The sequence below is a fragment of the Jatropha curcas genome, chromosome 3, assembly GCF_041381405.1.
Source record: "Jatropha curcas cultivar XTBG-Jc1 chromosome 3, XTBG_Jcur_1.0, whole genome shotgun sequence".
NCBI classification, from domain to species: domain Eukaryota; kingdom Viridiplantae; phylum Streptophyta; class Magnoliopsida; order Malpighiales; family Euphorbiaceae; genus Jatropha; species Jatropha curcas.
The window spans coordinates 3620870-3642689 of NC_143153.1; the positions used below are offsets into that span (position 1 = coordinate 3620870).

General features: G+C 33.2%; 4 protein-coding genes across 11 annotated transcripts; 2 read left to right on the forward strand and 2 right to left on the reverse strand.

Moving 5' to 3' along the window:
• Positions 1-809: 809 nt before the first annotated feature.
• On the reverse strand, positions 810-4538 carry XRI1 (x-ray induced transcript 1). Of its 5 annotated transcripts, none has more exons than XM_020683430.3 (10): positions 4171-4538; positions 3785-3842; positions 3225-3289; positions 2979-3098; positions 2762-2901; positions 2195-2258; positions 1992-2091; positions 1872-1912; positions 1663-1728; positions 810-1437 (listed from the first exon to the last, which is right to left on the reverse strand). In XM_020683430.3, exons 1-10 carry the CDS (start codon positions 4235-4237, stop codon positions 1163-1165), a joined length of 996 nt encoding a protein of 331 aa, XP_020539089.1. In that variant the 5' UTR covers positions 4238-4538; the 3' UTR covers positions 810-1162. The 5 variants fall into 5 exon arrangements, with proteins under 5 accessions (XP_020539089.1, XP_020539088.1, XP_012085089.1 ...); XM_020683429.3 differs by having other exon boundaries at positions 1663-1746; positions 4171-4531; XM_012229699.4 differs by having other exon boundaries at positions 1663-1746; positions 4218-4528.
• A 2709-nt stretch (positions 4539-7247) lies between these two features.
• On the forward strand, positions 7248-12288 carry ERD2B (endoplasmic reticulum retention defective 2B). Its single transcript, XM_012229698.4, has 6 exons — positions 7248-7527; positions 9136-9401; positions 9589-9704; positions 10238-10311; positions 11706-11769; positions 11865-12288. The coding sequence occupies exons 1-6, from the start codon at positions 7437-7439 to the stop codon at positions 11899-11901; spliced, it is 648 nt and encodes a 215-aa protein (XP_012085088.1). The 5' UTR covers positions 7248-7436; the 3' UTR covers positions 11902-12288.
• Positions 12289-12786: 498 nt separating this feature from the next.
• LOC105644380 (small ubiquitin-related modifier 1) lies at positions 12787-14457 on the reverse strand. The gene is made up of 3 exons (XM_012229697.4): positions 14242-14457; positions 13286-13435; positions 12787-13081 (listed from the first exon to the last, which is right to left on the reverse strand). The coding sequence occupies exons 1-3, from the start codon at positions 14347-14349 to the stop codon at positions 13010-13012; spliced, it is 330 nt and encodes a 109-aa protein (XP_012085087.1). The 5' UTR covers positions 14350-14457; the 3' UTR covers positions 12787-13009.
• An 855-nt stretch (positions 14458-15312) lies between these two features.
• On the forward strand, positions 15313-21597 carry LOC105644379 (uncharacterized). 4 transcript variants are annotated; one of them, XM_012229694.4, is made up of 9 exons: positions 15313-15618; positions 15732-15868; positions 16596-16737; positions 16827-17066; positions 17310-18396; positions 19335-19573; positions 19659-19732; positions 20610-20718; positions 21157-21597. In XM_012229694.4, exons 2-9 carry the CDS (start codon positions 15822-15824, stop codon positions 21205-21207), a joined length of 1989 nt encoding a protein of 662 aa, XP_012085084.1. In that variant the 5' UTR covers positions 15313-15618; positions 15732-15821; the 3' UTR covers positions 21208-21597. The 4 variants fall into 4 exon arrangements, with proteins under 4 accessions (XP_012085084.1, XP_020539245.1, XP_012085085.1 ...); XM_020683586.3 differs by having other exon boundaries at positions 19461-19573; XM_012229695.4 differs by having other exon boundaries at positions 15407-15655.
• Positions 21598-21820: the final 223 nt, after the last annotated feature.

Consider the following 21820-nt stretch of genomic DNA (forward strand, 5'->3'; position numbering starts at 1 on the left):
CTTTAATTTGAAATGTGTGCCAACTGCCAATCAAATCAAATCATTAGAAAACTTGATACCCATATTAATGGTTGCTATTACTTTTTAAAATTAAGTATTTAGAAATATAATTTTTTTAAATATAACTTTTAAATACGATAATTATTTCCTTGCAAAAAAAAAAAATATGACAAATATTTAGAAACTAAAATTAAAAGAGAAAAAGTGAAATGGCAAATGAGTTTTTTAAAAATTGTAAACAGTTATTATGTTTAATAAAAATAACAACAGATTTTAAAAGAATTAATTAACATTTATTATTAATTTTTTATAACTGAGTAATTTTAAATAAAAAACTTTAAAAAATCATAAATAAAGATAAGTCAAGAGAAAAGGACATTTTTTTCATATTAAATATAAATTAATATATATACGTGTGTGTGTGTGTGTAACCATAGCAGGAACAGTAACGTGAACACTCCGGTAAGGAACAATAATAAAAAGCTGTTGGTGATCCAGGTTGAAAAACACTTATGGCCATGGCCTGTGGTATATGGGTCTTCGTAACATTTTTCAAGCTCAGGCCCAACCAATGAACATGTAAAGGGTGAAAAAGCAGCTCCGACAAACAAAGAATTAGGCCCTAGTCAGCTTAAACACATAGAAATCTTGCTCTTCGATCTTCATTTCATATACATAAAAGGAAGTTTTAAAATTTACAATATGCTGCTCATACTAGAACATAGTGCATATAACAAGCTCTTAGATGAGAAGAAGCATTCTTGCTAATCAAATATCAGAAAAGAGAAAAAAAAGGCATCACTGAAGACTAAAAAGAAACACACAAATCTCATTGACATCAAAAGATTTCCATTAGTTCTAGACCAAAGTTAAATATGTATTGCATAACAGCCATTGACGCCTAAACTACTACTTGGAAACATAAACACTGATTCATGTGATTTATGAATTCCAAGAACAACCTCTAAAAAAATGGAAAAGAAAAAAAAAAAAAAAAAAAAAAAAAAAAAAGAAAAAATCCACTATCAACACCTATACTTTGGAAGGCCCGAGATTTCTACAGAGCATAAAAACAAGGTTAAGAAGAACTCGGCCCCATTGCACATCGGGATGAGTTCATCGGGCTGCAAAACAGGTTTCCCAGAAAAAGACAATTATCTACTCAACCTTTGGTTCTCATAATTGTGATGCTTCCTTTTCCTCCTTCAGTACGAATTTTAGTTTTGCCAACAACAGGCTTCCCAGAAAAAGCCGAAGTTGGATAAGCAGTAGGATCTTCATCATTTTGCTTTGATTTTGATGGTGGAGGCGTGCGGATCCGCTGATTTATGTCCTTCAATGTAACATCTCCATGGAACCCACAAGGTTTGATGAATGCAAACGGATAGACCACAGAAGAAGCTAACTTAGTGGGGGTTCGTATGAAAGACTTCTTACCTAATTGTGGAAAAACAAAAAGAAGTTGGGATTAACAAAGTTATGTTGATACTTCAATTGTTTATGTTGCTTCCTATCCCAACACCACCCCCACCAAAAAAGAAAAACGAATGGGCAAGAACAGTTTTTGGACTCATCAGAAGATATAAATTATATTAGCAATTATAAATGACACTGTACCAAGTAGATACAAGCGCGAAGAGAATAGTGTGAAAGGAGAAAGACCTTTAAAAACTACATTCCGGGGAGTTCGGGTCACACGCTTTTGAATTACACTGGCTTCATTCCCAACTGGACCATTGCAGAACTCTACATCAGCAAAGCTAATATCATGCACTTTACATAATGTCTTTACATGATAGGCATTAAGCACTTCACTTGATACTGAAAAGAAAATGCCTGTTATATGAATGAGAAAAAACCAAGGAGTATACCTGAAATATCAATTTGAACATCAGATGCTCCAGGAAAATTCCTGAGTCTCACAAAATAAATCAATCAGCTTCTAGAGAAAAGTAATGAAGCTAGAGCTTTAAAAGCATAAAGAAGCATACATATCATTGGGACTCAAATGCATCTCAGTGTCATTAAGGCATTCAGCAAGCCATCCCTCAGAGGACTGATCCAGGACCTCATAACTGGAGGCAGATGCATCTGCTAGAACATATGAAATCATGATTATAAATTCAACAGTTGAATAAAATCGGCAGCTCCAAGTTGAAATAGGTTTCAAACCAGATTCTTGAAAGAAACAAACCTGAAAACCCAGGAAGCCACTCTGATGCTTGAGGTAAAACTTCTTCAAGTGAGTCCTCCCTCTCCTAAACATAGAACCAGAACTATTCAATCACAAAAAGCATTGAAGCAGATCGATTGTCATATGTAGAGAGAGAATAAACTTCAGTACACTATGGATGATGCAGAACAAGATGTAAAGACGGACTAAAATTGGTTGATGGACCCAAGTCATGGTTGAACTAGGTATAGAAAACTGAATTGTGTCCAACAATATGCAATTTCGATCAATAGAGTTAAGGTAGTTAAAGAAAACTGTGTGTTGTCCAATCATGTTCAATTTTAAAGCTACAGCTCAACTGTTTAGTCAGATATCTAGAATAGCAAGATATCATTATATACCAAAATTTATTTGCATATAGATACACATCATATCATTTGTATGATAGGGTTTTCAATGCTAAAAAACCAGAGACAGCATAAATATTTAAAATTTTCCAAATGCCTATTCATCACAAAAAGGATTACAATAACAACAGTTTATTAGATAACGAAAGCATCAGACAGAAAAGGGACATTTAGCAGTTACATTTGATTGAAGAAATACAGACGATATATCTTCATTGCAAAAGGGGGAATCTCCTGGTTGAGTATCAAACTGTAGCATTCGGCGTCTCTTTAACTGAGAAAATGAGTCCCTTTTTTCTGCTGGTTCCTTGTCCATGCTATCTGAAATACATCTTTTCCGATTAGAAAAAACTATTGGCAACTTAGACGAAAGCAAAAACTTGGGAATCAAGTCGCACCGCTATGATTAATGTGGTAAGCCAAATCCCCGCAAGACTTGACTGGGGTTGTTTCATCTAACATGTAGGAGAGATCTTCCTCATTCAAAGCCACTTCATTCCATATACATTGAGATACATCTGCCCAAAACAACAATACCCAACATCAGTAAATGCATTTGTTTGTTATCTGGCTCAGGCCAAAACGCTATCTTCAGTGACATACTTCCACTTCCAAGCAAATTATAAACCAGGCAAACAACTTACCATAATTGGAATCCTTTTGGCTACAATATTCCTCACCTTGCCAATCCCAATGTTGTCTAGTATTACTTCACAAAACAAGGAGGAAAAATAGTTAGGCTTACTGATGCACATCTCTAAAGCCAGTCAGAATATAGTTATAGAAAGTCAAACAGAACCCTATGCTTAGAATCAGAATTCAATCTGCATTTTACAACATCCAACTTAAGTCTACCTCATATCAACAGTGATAATTCATAATGTAAAATAAGAACATAGTCAAAATTTGGTGGAGAGAATCAAAATGGTAAAGGAAAATTATAACAATACACTAAACAATAACAAATAATATATGAAAAGGCATAAGGGTAAAGTAAAATCAGCTCAATGCAACCAAATTTTGTAGCAGATAGCAAATATCAAATTCTGAGTAAAGGAACATGCCTATAGTTTGGATCCAATCCAAGATAAAAACATCAGAACAAAAATCCATGTTCAGAAATATACAATTCGTAGTAAATTGTTTAAAATGAGCAAATAAAAAAGGTCAAAAGAAAAGGGGGAAAAGAAATATAATGACCCACCAAATTTGTTCAGAGCCCACATATTCATTATCATCAGCATCATCATCATCATAATCATCTACTCTCAAACAGTACAAGATAAATCCAGTAAACCCCAGAAAAAAAAAACAAATTAAAAGAAAAAAATATCAAGCAAATTGAAATTCACAAAACCAGGAATAAATGCAAAAGTAGATTGTTAGGTGGATAGATAAATAATTAGAACTAAAATGTAGTGTAGAAACATGGCAATCTCCTTAAATAAATTTTTTCAAAAAAAAAAAAAAAAGAAAGATCAGTTAAAAACATCTCCAAAATCAAAATCTAATCTAAAAAAAAAGTAGCAGTCCAACCAAAATAATTATAAAATAAAAAACAATAAACCAACCATGCATTCTAAAACCAACCATTAATCAGAAGACCAGTGATTACTGAAATAGACATAGAGATATACCCGTCATTGTTACAATCCATCTCTAAAGGTAGCCTTAAAAACCAAATCAAACTTTGTTCTCCCTCAATATCATAAAAAGAAAAAATAGCCGTTACCCCAGAGATCGACTAATCTTCGGACTTCAGATTCTCCAAAAATTTATACACAAAGACATAAAATAAAATAATAAACAAAATACAGTACAGTAAGTGTTTTGTGCTTGACTTGAGATATGTGCTCTTCTCTCTCTCACTCTGTACTCCCTACAGCCAAGAAAAAAGCGCCGACTCTATCTCTCTTCTTCTACCTTAATTGTGCCCTTTAATTCGATTCCCACATATATATTTATATATTTAAATTAAATATCGGAAATAGCGAGAAGAGGGCCACGACACAGTACACAGTGGACCATCACCAGAAAGAGTCCGTTACTCGTGGGATTATGAGATAATCTTCCATTGATTAGTATTTATTAATTTAATCAAGATTTCTTTCCATACTTATGACAACTGTGGGCTGGGCTGGGTGAGTTACTTATTTTCTCACGCGAACTGACGCGTCGGTCAACAGTCTAATTGTAGAAGGGAAGTCCGTAATAGCTTTTTGCTTTTTAGATGTTGGTGAGGAAGGCGCGTATTTCGTCGGCTTTTAGGTGAGTGTGGGACATGTAATATGTTTTTTAACTGCGAACGTGAATGTGACATTGTCTTTTTTAATCTTTGTGTCGAGTTCTTCGTTGGTGGGGACGAAACGATGTAACAATGGGTTGCGGCTGTGAAAACATGGGCCTGAATATTAGGAATTAATTATTTATTTATTTTATTTGTAATTAAGGAAAAAAGTTGAAGAAAATATTTACCAGAAGATATTTTATGTATTTTTATTGTGGGTTAATCAAGTGGAGATATTTTATGATAAAATGAAATATTATATAAAGATTTTTATTTGAATAATTCATCTTATTATATATGAAATCAAGTAAAAGATATTAAAAGAAAAATATTTTTTCCTAAAAAAAATTATATTACAATTTTAAAATAATGTAATAATCATTCTATCCAAAAACCTTGGTTCATCACAATCTTTCAAAAGTTGAACTCTAATTAAAATCTACTTTAAATTTTAAGTTATATATATGAGAGTACTCTAATACAACCATGGATTGTGGCTGATATATTTTAATAAATAACAGTTATAGATAATGACATTGGTGAATGTGTATTTGTAAATGTTAGATTTTAAAAATGATTCTCTACACACGGAGAAGAAATCAGTTTTAGTGCGATAAGAAGTTTGAGCGCAAATAAACGAGAATGTATAAAATAAAATAAAAATATATAAATAAAGGGAAAAAAAAGACAAAAAGTTTAATCACGCTATCTAACAGAGCCTCAGGAAATAGAGAGTGCGATAGACAATATCTCATTGTCTTTTTGACACATCAAACTCACACACTAAATAGACAATAACGTTGGAGAATGTTTTTATTTTTAACTTTCATAAGTGGTAAATAAATTAACTCAATGAACGGTTGTATTATAGATATCTCTAACGATCTAAATTATAGTTTAAAATTTTCACATGATTAAATTAAAAACAACAAATATTAACATTATATATATAGTCCGTCTCCACCTATTGGTTTAAACTTTATAATAGATATGAGTATTTCTAATAATACACGACAATATTTGGCAGCTGAAATAGAATGAAATAAATATAATAAAATGACAATTGGAATATGAATCCATATTTCAATATTTAGTATAATAAAAAATTTATTTTATTATTTTATTATTTTATAGAATTATAAGAATGATTAAATGAAAAATCACTAAAAAAAATAAAATACCAATAACTTTATATTATAATTTAATCTATTCAAAGAAAATATTTAAAATTATGTATAAAAAAACTTTTAATGATTTTAACTTTTATTTGTTTATATTACTGGCTTTGCTGGATTATATATATGTATATTGAAATGGAAAAACTTGTAAATATAGTTTCATTGATCTCGGATTATAAATAACATATTTCGGAATGAATATGTTAATATGGAATCCAATTTTGACCCTCTCTTCTGAATTTAAAAAACAAATAAAAGGCGAAAAAGAAACAACTGTTGACAATGATTTCACTATTATTAACAATTTTTTTTAAGCTACATTCAGACAATATCCTTTTAGTATAAAATGACTTGTTAGGAAACCCTGTGCGTGTGTGTGTTTTTTTTAAATGATGTTACTAATGATACTTTAACATGTTTAGAAAATAATAATTTTTTGCTTGTTTTATTTTGCTTCAGGAATAAAATTTTATTTAAAAAAAATAAATTGCTAACATGAAATTATGTCGTATTATGCAAGAAACCGGGAGGAATAATCTAACACCAAACTAATTAAATGCATTTTTTTTTTAATTCAAATGAGAATACGATCATCCGGTTAACCAAACCGAATTAATTCAATCTTAATTTATTTTTGTAGTGATCAAATTCAAAATCGAATGATGTAAAAATCGTTTAAAACTGAATTGAACCAATTGAGTTTGATTTTAAATTCGATTATTTTAAATCAAATTAATTTTTTTTAAACTTAAAAGTAAATTTGATGATAATCGAATTAATATTAAAAATCAAATAATTTTATATAAATAAATCAGTTGATAACTAAAATTTTAAAATAATCATCGGAATCGAGAGTCAAATTGATTTGATTTTGAGTTAGAATTTGAAAATTGCTAACCCTCGTTGTTTCTGACCATCCGGTCGGAAAAAAAAATTTAAAAAAAAAAAAACCTTTTTTTTAACCTGCTGAGGCCCCAGTGTACAAGCGTCGTGTATAGGCAAGTTAGGCATAACAGGTTAATACGTTAAAGTTGGATATTTTTATGCATTAGGCGAATTAGTTAAATTTTGCTTCAGTTTCAATAAAAGAAACACAGAAATCGGATTATCTCATTGGCCACAACTCGTCACTGATGCTGACAGCATCACAATAGCACTACAAACTCTGATTTAAAAAAATAATAATAATAAAACTGTGATAAACCACATAAGTAAGCAAAAATAAAAAAATAAAAAAATAAAAAAAACGCAAAGGTTTCTACTGGTGCGAGATCTGACCTGACCCTGGTGCGAATCCACCGCACTGCGTTCTCTGGAAGAAGCTCGCTCCTCTGCTAAACTGCGAGAAAATAAACAAGGAATTTGAAACTGTCGAATCTCGAAGAAGAAAGATGAATATTTTCAGATTAGCGGGTGATATGACTCACCTTGCCAGCGTTCTCGTCTTGCTACTCAAGATCCACACCATCAAATCCTGCGCTGGTACCTCTCTATCTCTTTCTCTATAATGCTTTCATGTCCATGTATTTTTTAAAATGCTTTGTATTTCTTCTTAAATGTTATATATTAAGATAAATTTTGCATAAAAGAATAGGAGATTTCTTTGTTTCTTTCCTTTTTCTCTTAGGTAAATTACGGGAAATGGTTTGCAATTGAGTTTAGATTGTGGCAGTATTGAGTGTTGGAAGAAATGTGATAAAGCATGTTAGAAGCTAAAGCTAAGGTTTGCTACTTGAGGATGTGTTTTGATTGTTAGGAGGTATAACCTCATTTGACTTACCAAAACAAGAAATTAACAAGCACTAGGCAATGCCAAATGCTTCGCTATATCATAAATAGAAGATTGGAAAATTGTAATTACCTTTGACTCAATCCAACCTAAATCCCTAATTTCTTGAATACTTAGAGAGTTTACTTCCGAGCGTGCTGTTATTTGAACTTACAAAGTGTCTTTGCCCCTTTAATACATGTAGTATTTATAAGACCTTTCTCGTTTTATTGCATTGTTTCACTTCTAAAGACACTATTATTTATAGCTGAAATTGATACAATTCTGCTAACCTGACTCTGGAGAGAGAGAGCTTAATATCTTAATCTTATCACCGGCTGGATATTTCCTTTTACAACAGTCTGTATTTTGAAAACAATTTGCAATGTCTCTCCTTGACTTCATTGCGGATGAGACTCTTCCTCATAGTTCCATGCAATCTTCCACATGAACATGAGAGTTTCCCTTATAGATACCTTTGATGCAGTTTCCCTTTCATTGAGTAACATGGGATCTCAAGTGACCCTCATAAACCCCGATATGCTCAAAGAAATTATATTCCTTTGCATCTTTGGGATCAATTCTTTCAAAATGGACATATGCTTTGCATCTCACAAGTTCTAACTTCAGATCTGCACCTGCCTTGCTGAGTTCCACACATTAAACAATCTCTCTCTGACCTTTACCAGAAGAAACCTGTGATCTCCCCGTAATTCATTTTTAACTTTGCTTGGAGTATTAAGAGCCTCTACTGCTGCCCATGCTTGGTCCATTGTTGATGAGTCCTTTGCACTAAGCGACAACCCAATTTCTGACAAGAGTCAAGAGAGTGAAGGAAGAAGTAATAAACCCTTGTTTTTACTCAATCTTCATATTAGCTTTCTTCAATTAATCTAAATTTCATTGAACTAATTTGATTCCTCTAAGAAATCATTAATGTTTAAAATGTTATTCACAATTTGAAGATGTATTGTATTTTAGACAACTTGCCTGAATCTTCTCCCATTTTCACTTCTCATTTTTTCTTGTTTTCCCTCCTTTTCACTAAGTGCTTTTTTCATGCTTTGGGTAGAGGATCTTTCATCACTCTTTACCAAAGAGTAAAACTGCTATGTTGCCCCCTAAAACTTCTCCATCTGTAAGTGTGTGGAATTGCTAACCATGCTTGTTCAATCTTACTTACAGATGCTCTATACAAATGTTTAAATAAATAGTTACTGGTTGCAATTTTAAATATTTTTCATTAGAACATGGGGTATTTTTTTTAATTTTATTAGTTGTCAGAGTTATTCTAAAGTTTGAATCTGCTATGTTTTATTCAGGCATTTCATTGAAGACTCAAGAACTCTATGCTCTTGTTTTTGCTACTCGCTATCTGGATATATTTACGGATTTCATATCCCTCTACAATACTACGATGAAGCTGATATTTTTAGGAAGTTCATTTTCAATTGTTTGGTACATAAGGAACCACAAGATTGTCAGTAGGTCTTATGATAAATCTCAAGACACCTTCCGCCATTATTTCCTTATAATTCCTTGCTTACTCTTGGCTCTTCTTGTCAATGAGAAATTCACATTTAAAGAGGTTTGTTTTCATCATATTGTACCTATCTTATTTTTCAATTTTAGTAATAAATATGCATACCTTTGCTAAATCTATCCTCAAGCCGCTTGAGATGTGCAGATATTTTTGAACTTTATCTCAAAAAGTTTGCTTTACCTTCTTAAAGTGCTTTTCATTTTCTTATATATTTGACAACAAAATTGATTAGGTGATGTGGGCATTTTCCATATATTTAGAAGCTGTTGCCATACTTCCTCAGCTTGTGCTGTTACAAAGAACTAGAAACATTGACAACTTGACCGGGCAATATGTATTTCTTCTTGGGTAAGTTGCCATTTCAGAATACATGAATTGTTAATATCAAACTACCATCTTCAGTTACAAGTTATTCTGTTATGGTGATATCATGCATTCATTGTCAAAAATTGTTTGTCTTTGACATCATACTGGGATGACTTTGTATCTCATTAATTACCAAATCTTGATTGTCTCTGTACACATCTACTTTTTCTATTTTCAAATCGTGTTTAGTCCTTTATGGGATTTACGATGTAATTTTAATGCCATATAGTTCTAGTTCCAGTTAAGTGTGCAATTCCTCTTGATACGTAATAGAAAGGGGAAATAGATTTGTATCTTGTAGTAAAGATAATTGCCTTTTGATTCGTTGAAATCATATGTAGAAGTTTTGTGCTAAAAAAATAATGCTTTTGACTATTGAATTGCCTTAATTTCATACAACTATCTATGCTCATGGGAATGCATATGTGATCAGTTGGAGTTGCTACTTTCTCAGACACTTCCTGAAAAGGATAATATGTAACCTACTCATTCAATCTTTTTCTTTCTAATTGCAGTGCATACCGAGCCCTATACATTCTCAACTGGATTTATCGCTATTTCACTGAGACACACTATGTTCATTGGATAAGTATGAACTTTCCTTTTGTTTTCCATGTTTGTGTGTGTCTTTTCTCTGTCTTTCTCACAACATACATGTACATGCACACATGTACTCATCTAGGCACATGCACGTATCCATATACATGCTCTTGCGGGCATGTGCATAAACAATGAGCGGAACCTTTTATTAGTGTGTACATAATATTCTCTATTTTTTGCTCCAACAATTACTGCTAGAGTTTGAGGCCAAATAACAAAAAAAGAAAAAAAAATCTCACTTTTAACATCTTTGAAATTTTGGCTAATTCTTTCAATTGTATCAATTGATACCCTGTACTTATTTTTCATAACATCGTAGCCTCTATATGACTTGTGCAAAGTCAGCTGACATGTCTATTAAAATTGATTGTGTATTCATGCGCTTGGGACGCTAGCTTTGATTGGGAAATCTACTAGCAATTTGACAAAAAAGCTCTGTCCTTCTGATTAGCTGTGCTAGTCACATGGCACTAAGTTTTAAAAATATGGCTACAAGAAAGCTGAGCTTTTTTCCCAAGTTAGTGGATTTCTCAATCAAAGCTTGTGTGGAGGCCTGCACTGTTAGATTTAACTGCCAGATTAGCTAAATTTGGACAATAGTCATATGAAGGCCAAAATTTTTATGAAAAATAAAAGACAAGGAATTAATTGATGAAATTGAAATAATTGGCCAACATTATAAAAACTATTAAAAGTTTAAGATTTCTTTTGTGATTTGGCCGAAGTTCAAGGGGTCATGCTCGTGATGGTTAACTAGTTTAGTTACTTGAATATGAAGAGGGTTGCCATCAAGAAATCTTGGTATGTTGCATTTTCCCAATAATGAGTGTCAGGGATGAGGGAGGGCTATTCTGCTTTTTGTACATCATGCATCCTTCTTTATTTTATAGGTTAAAAGAAGGAAGTGAGTTTTGGTGTAAAAGTATCCCATATATATATATATATATATATATATATTGGGGATGGCAATAAAACATACTGTTTATAAACTTAAAATGCAAGTATGTTGTTTTTTTGTCAAAGTAGTTTCATCAAGGTTTTTTATATTGTCATGAACTAGCTCATCTAGGTTTGTTATAATGTCAAGTTAGCTTCAACTTTAGGAGCTTTTGCCAAAGCGTTTTCGTGTGTAACTCTGAATTGAAAATGCACTGGATCAAATATATTTACGTATGCTTTTCAGTGTGGAACATTGAGTCAAGCCAAGTTAAATAAACATATAAAACTAGTAGATTACACAAGGGCATGTTCTTACGAGTTTATTCTCAATTCACAAGTTTGAACAAGTTGAACTCTATTTACTTACAAGCTTAGCTATTTGAAAATTAAGTTCAAGCTTTGCAGGCATTCACATGTTCTGTTTTTTTTTTTTTGGCTGCGCAGCTTGGGTATCAGGGCTTGTACAAACATTGCTTTATGCTGACTTCTTCTATTATTACTTTGAGAGGTACAAGTCCTATTCAAGCAAATCTTTGTACACTAGCTATTGCAGTTTGACTAAGTTTTAACTTATATTTTTACTGTCAAAAAATTGTGGTGCAGCTGGAAAAACAACAAGAAGCTTCAGTTACCAGCTTGAGTCATTTGGTGCAATGCTCAAAGACGGGCTAAAGGATTCTTAACTGTGCTTTCAGGATGATCTTGTTTCACAGACACTACAGCCCTTTCTTACTATTTTTTTTATTTCATCTTATTTTTGTGGGTTAGGTCATTGCTGGCAGGACTTTTGGAGGATTAGTTATTTTCAGATATCAAAAATTGCATGCTTGTCCCATATTGTTTGTAGAGAAGCAAAGTGGCATCGTTTAATCCATCTGTGGGAAAAACAGTTGCACTTATACTTGCCTGCATGGGCTAATCTTGAATGGAGGTGGATTTCTAGTGTTGTGAGATGAGAAATGTAAGATAGCTGAACATATTGTTCATGAACTTAAAATGCTGAAAATGGCATAAACTTTTTTGCACATTCCAACGGTTAGAACAAAATTTTGCAGAATCCATTTTAAATTTCACAGGTTTAGAATTTTTGAAAATAATCATCTTAATCACCTCTTTTATCATGTAAAATTAAACGATCTCTCTCTCTCCCTCTCTCTGTTAAATACCAAAAAATAAAAAAAATCAAAATCAATTCTATGTTCTCTCTAAACAAAGATATATATGAAATTCAATTGAGTAAATTGAGTTATTTTTTTCCAAACACAAGAATTCAATTTATATATGAATTCTAAATTTAGTTACGAATATATTCCGCCTAAAATTTCCATGAATTTGCATTTCTAAATGAACAGCTCAAATTTTTGGTTCTGCACGAGCAACCAATCAAACATACAATCACATTTTGTTACAACATTCTCAACCATTTCAAAACTTAAACACAGAACAGGATTGATATGCCAGGGAAGCATGTGCACAAATTAATGATCTTGAAGATACCAGAGGCAAAAAAACTTAGACCATTGGAAACAGATGAAACAGAATGCATTTCCATACATTTAAATGAGAAATAAATATAATAAAGCCAGACAACACAACTTGCACAGAATATTACTCGTTTTTTCTTTTAAAGTCTCGTTGCACTCATTTCAATTTCATATACACTAGCTTTCCTATAGCTAAAGAAAAGCCTTTCTTCCGCTCTGCCTGCTGTGGCGTTTACAAAATATCTAATTAGCGAGACAAACACCTCAAGGGTAGACATTCCCACCTCCAGTTTGGTGCAGCATTGCATCAATTTCATCACCATCTTCCATCTCAAGCTGGCCAGAATCAGATATACAGAAATAAACTTCAATAGGTAAACTATGTGGTAAAAATTTTATCAAATAAACAAGTTTCAATTTATTGTGTCCGATTTTCCAAAAGCAGCAATTTGCTTGCAGACAGAGATCAATTCATTCAGCAATCCACGCACAATCAAATTTTAACAAAACATTTAAACGAAGAAAAACTTTTAGCCTTACCTCATCAGGAGTCTGCTCTCCACGCAGTCTCCGCCCATCAAATAAAAATGCAATGGAGTTGAATTCCACTGATTGCCTGTCACAATAGGCAGTCATCAGCTTCCGCAGCTGGGTGCTCCGCTTGATCCGAAAAAAAATTTCGTTGCCATCCTACAACCAAACAAATCAAAAGAGACTAAATTACACAATAAAGGCACCAGATTCGACAGCTAAAAGATCAAAACTGTTAAACCGTGCTTGCATCAAACAGAATTCAATTGACAAGTAAAATCTGAAACAGGCAACTCAAAAAATGCCTATAATATTCTTGACATTAAAATCCCATTACTTACTTTGCAGCTCCAGGAATTCTAGTAATCTAAGCATACAGATCCAAACCCTGACACGTCCAAGCAAACCCACCTTAACGACTATTAACGAGCCTAAATCCACTCTCTCTTTTCTTTACTTCGTTATTTCCGGTTGGGGATTAGGGGTGTGGAACTAAAATGAACTTTGGCGACGATCTAAAAGAACATGACAGTAACAGTAAGAAATTATAACGTGCCACTTCAATACATAATTTATGGTTTCCAATACCATATTTAACACTTCCTAGTTCCTTGCCTCTTCTTCTTCTTTTTCTTCTTCTCATATAAATAAACACACTACTAAACTAATACCCGATTCAACCAATCTCACCCACTATTACATTATCAACAAAGAGAATTAAACTCCCCTAATTAGAAAGCAATGATCACAAATCATGACTGAGAACGCATACAGAGTTCAATTTTGATCGCATGCAACAAACCCCCACTCACAGCTCTTTTCTGTCAAAAAGATAAATAAACATACAAAAAAAAATCGCATTCTAACTCCAATTTCACCCAGCGAATCCTAAAAAACCTACAAAATCAAAAAAAAAAAAAAAAAACGGAATATAAGAGAAAAAATACATGGATTTGTATGAATACCTGGCCCTTGACTTTGAGATTAATGTGTGCAGACTGATCCACCGGCTTCTTGTCCTCCTCCTGACCACCGCCACCGCTGCCGACGGCACTACCACCGGTTGCAGACATATTTTAAGTGCTTAACACTGCGCGTTGGAGATTATGAGGTTTTCTACTTGTTCTTCGCCAATTGAAATAAGCTCACGGATACTCTTAACGACGTCACACCTTGGGAAAGCTACAAAGCGTTATATATACGCCATTAATTAATAAAATACTCGTTTACCAAAGACTCCACTCGAGGCTGCTCTAGTTGGGTGGCACAATAGTAATTTTCAGCTTTAAAATCCTTACGTGTCGTGTCGAATGCGGCGAGTATCGATGCTAGTTTACGAGCGGAGTAGGGGATAGTGTTCTCATAGAGGGCGCGTGAATAATTTAAATTTGATAAAAGTTTGGATTCCGTGGAGAGCGAGAGAGAACGACGTTTAGAAATTAAGAATATTTGATCGTGGTTAATAAAAAAGGAAATAAAAAGGAGGGCGGAAATTGACGGTTGAAATTGAACAAAAGGGAATCTACGGTGGAGGATGAGTGAAAATCAGGAAACGTGGGGTATATTTGTTAGTCATCTATCATGGCTTCTGCAGCGAGTACAATGTGTACTTCTGGATTTGTATTTTGATAATTGAATTAGATTCGTCCTTATCCTAAGTTAGTGGTGCCAAATTGCCAATACATCTCCTTAATGTATTTTTATTTTCTTTTTCAAAAGTTCATTTATTATTTAATTATTTAATAAAATTATTTAATGAATTCAGTTATATATATTTCATCATTTATAGAGAGTATAAAAAATAACTAAAAAAATATAATTGAATCATATTAATAAGCTTTTGAAACAACTTTAGTCGCTTCAACTTTAATTATACTCCAAACATTAGAATTATATTAAATTTGATTTTTAAAGATTTAGACTATTTATTTATAATTTTGAACTTATATTTGATTTATTATAAGTTTTTTGAGTAAAAAATTATGAATTTCAAGATTTAAACTGTAAAGTTATTATAATTTTTGTATAGTATAAAATTAGAAAATGTCACTTATATTTTTAATTTTATAAGTAAAATTCGTTTAACTACCTTTTATATTGTTAATATTTATATTTATTTAGTTAATAAAATATCATACATGCTAGATTTTTAGAAATTCTTTTTCTCCATTACTGTTTTGGCGCCTAAATTTTCTCTTGCAGAGCCGAAATTTCGGTCCGATTTTTGAGGTCAGAAACGAAGCAAAGGCCACCAATGGCACATAGTCGAGCGTCGGCCGTTCTTCTCTTCTGTTCTCACCATCTTGAATCATTCACCTTACCAACCAAGCAAACAAAGAGAGGTTAGCCTCATCGAACTTCTTTGATTCTTCCAATTAGGTATTATTTTTGTTTCTGATTTTCCTTTTAATGGTGTTCATTGTTGATTTTCGAAATTCATTGTTGGCTTTCTTAGGAAAGATGTCCGGAGTATTCTCTCGAAAGTTTGGAGTTTGGAGGGTTGGGGAAGATTGAAGGCTTTTATTAACGACCTGACTGAAAGAAAATGGAGTCTTTTCCTGACTTTTATCCTTTGACGAGTTTGCAGATTGGGTAAGAATTAGTATTTCGTTGGTGCACGTATAATTGTTGTATAATGTACATAGCTGGTATTAGTTACTTCCTTTTAGTGGGTATGTAGAATTCATCACGGGAAGGTTCACATCAGGGAAATTTTGGTAGGTTGTATGATTACTCTTATTTGTATTTTCTTTTGCTATATTAGAAATTTTTAAATGGGAGGGTTGTTAGGGTTTGAATCCTGATAATGTGTACTATAAGACACTCCACCACTGGGTTAGTAGCTTAATGGTTATAATTCCTCTCCTTTATTTGCAAGTTTTGAATTATAATCGATTCTCATGCTTATCAGTTTCCAGTGCAAACCGGACTTATGATATTGCAGATAAGTTTTTGGTAACTTACTTATCTACAATGTTTGGCTTCTAATTGAATATATATGGTTTCAAGCCTCATGCAGCTTAAATGTTCCTAGGCTGAGGTGGGACAGGGATGGAGTGAGGTTGGGTAGGTGAAAGGTTCCAGGCTTTTAGGTTCAGATTTAATCAAGTGAAATTTTCAAGTATTGAACTCCCTTTATAAATTCTATCCTTATATGTGATTTTGCAAAATGGGAAAATTTAACAAAAAGCTAAGGCATATATAGTTCCATATGTTAACTTTTTTCAAGCGTAATTTATAAAGATAAAATTTAGAGACATCAAACTAGATGTATCCACATATACATATCTGAATTATTTACAATTTGTTCTTTGTTCAGGGACATAAAATCCTATCTTTCACGGACTTTCCTATATTTTGCTCCAAGTAGCCATAAGTTTTTTATCCTGGTTGACAATCAGTCATGGTGGATGAGCAAAGATTCGCGAGCAAATTGCATTAGGGAATTTATGATCACACAGGTTTGTCTTTTTCCATAGTTTCTCGGCAATTTGTTGATTCAATACAGTATTGGATCATGATCCATTGTGCTTCTTGATGATAACTACAGTGCAGGGTGTCACCTTTTATAAATACAAGAGCTTTGCTGAGGTGTCCAAGCTTAGGATATAAATCCTCCAGCCATGAAAGTGATAAATATTGCAAGTGGTTGCCCATTGTTAATGTGCCCAGTGTTAGAGAAAGGGCACTGTTTGCTATGTTGAGCTTGTACAAAGCTTTGCACGGGTTTATAGTATTTGAAGTTGCATGGAAAGATGTGAGAGGTATCAACTATTTAAATGAGCTTCAGGTAATCATGCATGAAATTTTTACTAACATTTCATAATATGTGAGCAAGCATGTAAGGACTTTATACATTCATTTATAGAGGTTTGGTTCTCTATATTGATTGGATAATATATTTCAACACTTACCTCATACTTTTATAGCTTGGCTGTAGAAACAAAATATTACCCTTTAGCAGTATCAATTCTTTGAATTCTTTTTATCTACCGTTTATTACCTTCTATTCAATAGGATATTTTTTCCGCAGACAGATACATCCCTTGCTTTAGAAGTGAAATCTCTGAGAAAATGGGAATTCAACAGCATTAATCAAGCATTGAGCTGTATTCCATTGTGGTTCTCAGGCACTACAACTGAAGCACAAACACTATGGAGAAGTCTAAACCTTTTGCTCAACAAAGTTTCTTTTCCTAGAGGAATCACAGTTGGTTCTAAAACACAAGCCAACCTATGTTCTGAAGATGAGTTCTTTGATGCCAGGGAATGCCCTGCTGACACAAATGATAAGTTTGGTATATATTGCAAAATGGAAGAGCCAACGGATGGCAAAGTAAAAGAAGATCCGCGGGATGGAAATGTGGAGCCTATGGGGCACACTAGTGACCCAAACATTAAGTTTCGTACGGTTTACAAACTGGAACAGCCAATGCATGGGAAAATAAAAGAAAATCCATGGGAAGATGGTAAAATTGAGCCTATAGAATACAAGGATACTCTTCTCCTTTTAAGGTTCAATGATAGAGATCTTCCGTCTAAATTAAGACAAGTAATTACCTCTGATTTGAAGCTTCTTACTTTGCTCGAGGCAGGCCTTCCCTCTTGGGTTATATTTCTTCAATCCTATCCATTGTTCAATAGAGTATACTGTCCCTGGATGCGCCCTCTATTGAGGGTCCTTTATGCTGTAATCTCATCCATAACTGTGATTATTGGGTTTTATGACCTTTATAAGAATGTTCCGCTCTTGCGGGCATCTGCGGCACACCTTTATTGGCCATTTTTCAAGTGGATCGAAGCATGGGATATGATCTCAAGAATCAGGTATCTTGGAACAATGTTGTTCTTACAGAATTTGGAGAAAGCAGTTGAGTGGTTTCTGATGAAGACACAAGTGATAGGGCTACTAGCATTGCTACTTAGAAGGTCCTTGATTCAGCCACTATCACATCTGGTAGAGTTTATGAGACCAATAGGGAGCATTTTTTCTGAAATAGGAGAGCAGGTATACTTGATTGCAACGGTTGTGTTGCAGCCTTTGTGCAGCATGTTATTGGACTTGGTTGACGTTTTATTCTCACCACTGGAGCTTCTGTATTCGATTATTTTAAATTTAGGTAAATTTGTGCATCTTTTATTTCCTTTCTCAGTTATGACCTCATTTTCAAAAGTGGGTTATGATCCCTTATTCAAAAACATCATTTTGTGATCAATTGGTCATGCATTCTCGGCAAATTATAAACAGAAAGTTCTTGGTGAGCTTGTATGTAAGCGTTATATTTTTAGCTTTTACTTATATATATTTCTAAGGAAGTTATTGGTGAGCTTGTATGTAAGTGTTATATTTTTAGCTCGCTCTTATATGTATTTCTAAGGAATTCCTTGAATTATCTGTCTCTGGAGTATCTTCTTTCACAGCTGTTTGAAACACAAACGACGGAGTAAAAAGTGGAGAGGGAAATAACTCACTTTGGCTTTTCTTGTTGGGATGAGAGGAAAACAAAAGGAAAGATTCATCCATTTATTTTCCCACTACTGTTTTTCTATTTTCTTCCCAAAGTGGAGAGATAGAGACCATGTAGACCCAGAGGATAATTTTTCATTTTCTTTCCTCCCTATCCTTCATGTTCCCAAAGAGAAGGTTAAGGAAATGGCAGGAAACTATTTACATGGTGTACCCTGTTGTTAGATAAATCATATGAAAATAATTTTGAGATAAATTGTACCTACAGTTAGGTATGGCAGTGAATTGAATGGGTTCATCACCAGATTTCTTGTCATGATATTATTGATAATGATAAATACCTTTCACTTGGCACTTTAGGTGTCTATCATTCTAAACATTTGCAAAGATGTGGCATAATATCTTGTAACAAATACTCTTCTGTACTCCCCTTGTTTAAACGGATGGATGTTTTGTTTTTTCTTTGTGTGTTTCTATATCTGTGATTATGTTCATATTTTGCTCTAACTTAATTGGTTGAACATGATCTATCTTTTTTATTATATTATTTTTTCAATTGAATCTAAATTTTGACATTTTCCTTGCATCCAGTCACATTCATTTTTTCACTCTTTGATTTTGTGTGGGACTTGCTCCTCGTTCCTTCTCGATGCTGTGTTCTGTTGGCAAAATTCCTGGCTTTGGTACTATTGAACATCTATAATATGCTCGAAAAAGCCTTCAAGATGTTAAGTAATAGCAAGGGCCTGCTTATACATTTTGCTAAATCGAAGCCTAGCACTTCTGACATCTCAATTTGGCGTTCTCTTCGGAAAGATCTCTTCAAAAAGGTTTGCATATGTTATGACACCCTTTCATGTTGAGTTTCTTTATCTTCTGTTCAAACATTGATTTGGAACTGAAATTGTCTTATAGGTCTTCCAATCCCTTAAAAACATTATATGTGGTATTATCACATTCCTTGCTTCCTGCAACAGGCATAGGCTAAGGTACAGAAGTCATTTTTCTTTTTCTTTTTGTTAATGCTGTCATATATTACCCAAGGAACATAAAAACATACAATTGATGTGGAACAAAATGAGCTCTAATGCAAGTTGCCAGGAGAGTTGGCTTGTTCTTGAGTGTGTTTTCTTTTCTGTAGCTGTAGCAACATAAGATCATAACTGCTTTAAAAACAAATTTGTATGGAAGGAAAAGGTAACCTTCAATATGGATGTGGGACAACTAATTCTTATATGCTAAAATGGGAGGTTTTTTACATCTATTATCCTTTTAATAAAAGAAGGTTGAATTTGTGTGACTTGATTCATAACTATAAATTTATTTGTTTTATGGGGTGCCTGAATTCTCCAATCCTTCCATCCCTGTTAGAGCTTCATTACTTAATGTTTGATTAAGTCAATTTGAAGGTAAGATTCAATTATGTTGAATTGATAGGCCAAAGTTGATAAGGGGCAGTTGACATTAATTATTCCTTGGACAGCAATGTGCAGTCTTGTTGTAACCATGTTTCGTCTTTTAACATTTTTGTTCTTTTATCCTTGGAAAGCCACTCGACATTCTCTGCTAAGCTCCTTTTTATTGAATTATTCTGTAATTACCTTGCCAAATGTTCAGTTTGGGAGGGATTATCTTTTTAAGTTGCTGGTCCCAATGGCGGCTTTTACTTTCAAGTCAGTGTTGAATGTTCTCCACATTGGAAGTATCTGAAGTTAATATTTGGCTTCATCCAAGAACTTTTTTTGTTCTTGACTTCAAAAAAATTGCATAGCAAACTAATTTATACTTCGCTATATATAGAGTATGATGGCATTGAAATTTTAGGTTTGTGTTGTCATACTCATAGCAAATGTTTTTGATATGCAGCATTTACAACTACTGTAAAGCAGCCCTTCAGCAATCTCCTCACCTTCTTCAATTAGCTCCTCTTCGTTATACTTATCACCCAATGCCTCAACTAGAGAGCCCTCATAAGGTACTTGCACTTTCCTTTATGTTATCCTGAATACTTGGGTGGTTTTCATGAGAATGCACGAAGAATGGAATTACAATCTGTAGCCTTAACAAGTTCTTAAAATTTAAGTAGTGGGCATGGGAATAACATGAGAACAGGAAACTATTTTCTCTTTTTGAGTTGTATTCTCCACATATAGCTAACCATTGAAATACAATGGCATTTTTCCTCTTTGGGGAATAGAACATTGCAGTGGGCAAAATGCTGAATTAGACTATTATATGTGCATACTATGCATACACAATGTGTCAGGGGCACTCTGAATCTCGGCTTCTCTCGTGGGAGCCCCACACATATATATGCATGCAGCTTTATAGCTGTAATAATCAATCGGATATTAGATATTCAATTTTCTTCTTTTGACCTCTCATATGTATTATGATTCTCTTCAAAATGCAGGTTGGTGTTAAGAAGCAACGATTGCAGATGGAAATATGCCCACGTCTCTGAATTTAGTCTTCGGTACCTGTTTTGGTCACTACAGGAGGTCTTCTGTATATATACACTTGATAATTTTAAATATCTGTTTGAATAGAGAACATCTCTGATTCATTAATTGGTGGAAGGACTGGCAAATTTAGTTCCGAAAGTATATCCAATGAAGATTCAAGGCACAGCATTTTATTTTTTTTTCCTCCATATCTCCTGTTGGGTTAACAAGTTCTTGTACATTAACAAGCTGTGCAGTGTGAAACTAGCTTTGTTGTAATTTGTAAATATATGGCAGGCATGTTAGCCTGAATGGTTTTGAACCTTCGATTTCATTTTGAAAATAAAATTTGTAAAATGTGTAAAATATATGAGGTAATAATATCACTTTGTTCATCATTTAAAATAAAATTTATATTTTCATGATTTTATAGGTAAATATTACATGAAGGTACTGACCACTTTTACTGATGTAACGGACAAATGCAAATTGTTTCTTTCTTTAACGTACCTATGTGCATTTACATATATATATATATATATATACGAAAAGAAGAATAAAGATGAGGTCAAACGATCAAAGTTGTCTTCTTTAATCTAAATTGTCCATAACATTTCTTTTGCTTCAAAAATT